The 1112-nt window shown below is 42.4% G+C and overlaps 1 protein-coding gene across 1 annotated transcript in view; it reads left to right on the forward strand.

The window, feature by feature from the left end:
• The first annotated feature begins 40 nt into the window (after nucleotides 1-40).
• LOC111649413 (eukaryotic initiation factor 4A-III-like) overlaps nucleotides 41-1112 on the forward strand; it is a 4761-nt gene continuing 3689 nt past the window's right edge. Inside the window, exons 1-2 of the mRNA XM_023399168.2 lie at nucleotides 41-196; nucleotides 486-593. Coding sequence (XP_023254936.1) covers nucleotides 102-196; nucleotides 486-593 — 203 coding nt within the window. The 5' untranslated portion in view covers nucleotides 41-101. The remainder of the gene's footprint in view (nucleotides 197-485; nucleotides 594-1112) is intronic.

Below are 1112 nucleotides of genomic sequence, written 5' to 3' on the forward strand. Positions count from 1 at the left end.
ACACACACACACACACTCGGGGTTTAGTCTCTTGCTTGTCAGCAAAGCCTTGTAGGACACTGAGTCTCTGTGTGTTTCAGGTGGACTGGCTGACGGAGAAGATGAGGGAGGCCAACTTCACGGTGTCGTCGATGCACGGAGACATGCCTCAGAAAGAGAGGGAGTCCATCATGAAGGAGTTCAGATCAGGAGCCAGGTAACACTCACACACCTGGACCTGGAGCAGACAGGTGTCCCTCTGTGTAGATGATCTTTATTAATTCATTAAGTCAGACGAATCTACAGCAGCTGGTCTACTTTATTAATGTTTCCTCTCAGCTTTTCTTTTTATTTCTTTTTGTTTGTTTCCTCTGAGCTCAGACTCAAGTATTGATGTTAATTATCTGCTCATTTCTGTTTTCATAAATCATACACTTACATAAATAAGAAAGTCAACATGATTGACAGCTGTAGATGATTGACAGATGACCTCCTCTGTGTTCCAGTCGCGTGTTGATCTCCACTGATGTCTGGGCTCGAGGTTTGGACGTTCCTCAAGTTTCTCTGATCATCAACTACGACCTGCCCAACAACAGAGAGCTCTACATCCACAGGTACACAGCACTACCTTCAACATGTATCACTCCACAGAAAACAGTTCCCACAGTAAGGAGAATTAACAAATCACTGTCATTATGATAATAGAAGTCAAAGTGATTCTTTCAGGAATGGATCAATAAAGCTGCTGAATAAATACAATAGTGTGTGTGTGTGTGTGTGTGTGTGTGTGTGTGTGTGTGTTAACCATGGGGAGAAAAAATGACCCTAACCCTTTTTGAAATAAAGATTAGAACAATACAAAGAATAACATCAATGACAACACTACTTTTAGGTTGTCGGAGGTAGTGCAAAAACAAAACAACAGTAACTTTACTGTAAGGTGCGTATATATTTATGAAATGTATTCAGCTACAGCCCTGTTTATTGTCTGTGCTGCTGGTGACTTGGCACCATGTTTTCGTTGCTGATCAAACAGAGTTGGGAGGAGAGGCCGCCGCTGTTTCTGTCGAGTTGCTGCTCGACCTTTCTCAGCTTCAGTCTGGGACTTTAAGAGAAATATAACACGTTTCAGA

This window comes from Seriola lalandi, unplaced genomic scaffold (genome assembly GCF_002814215.2).
Source record: "Seriola lalandi dorsalis isolate HSWRI2012SDOR001 ecotype SW California unplaced genomic scaffold, Sedor1 jcf7180002050725, whole genome shotgun sequence".
NCBI lineage: Eukaryota > Metazoa > Chordata > Actinopteri > Carangiformes > Carangidae > Seriola > Seriola lalandi.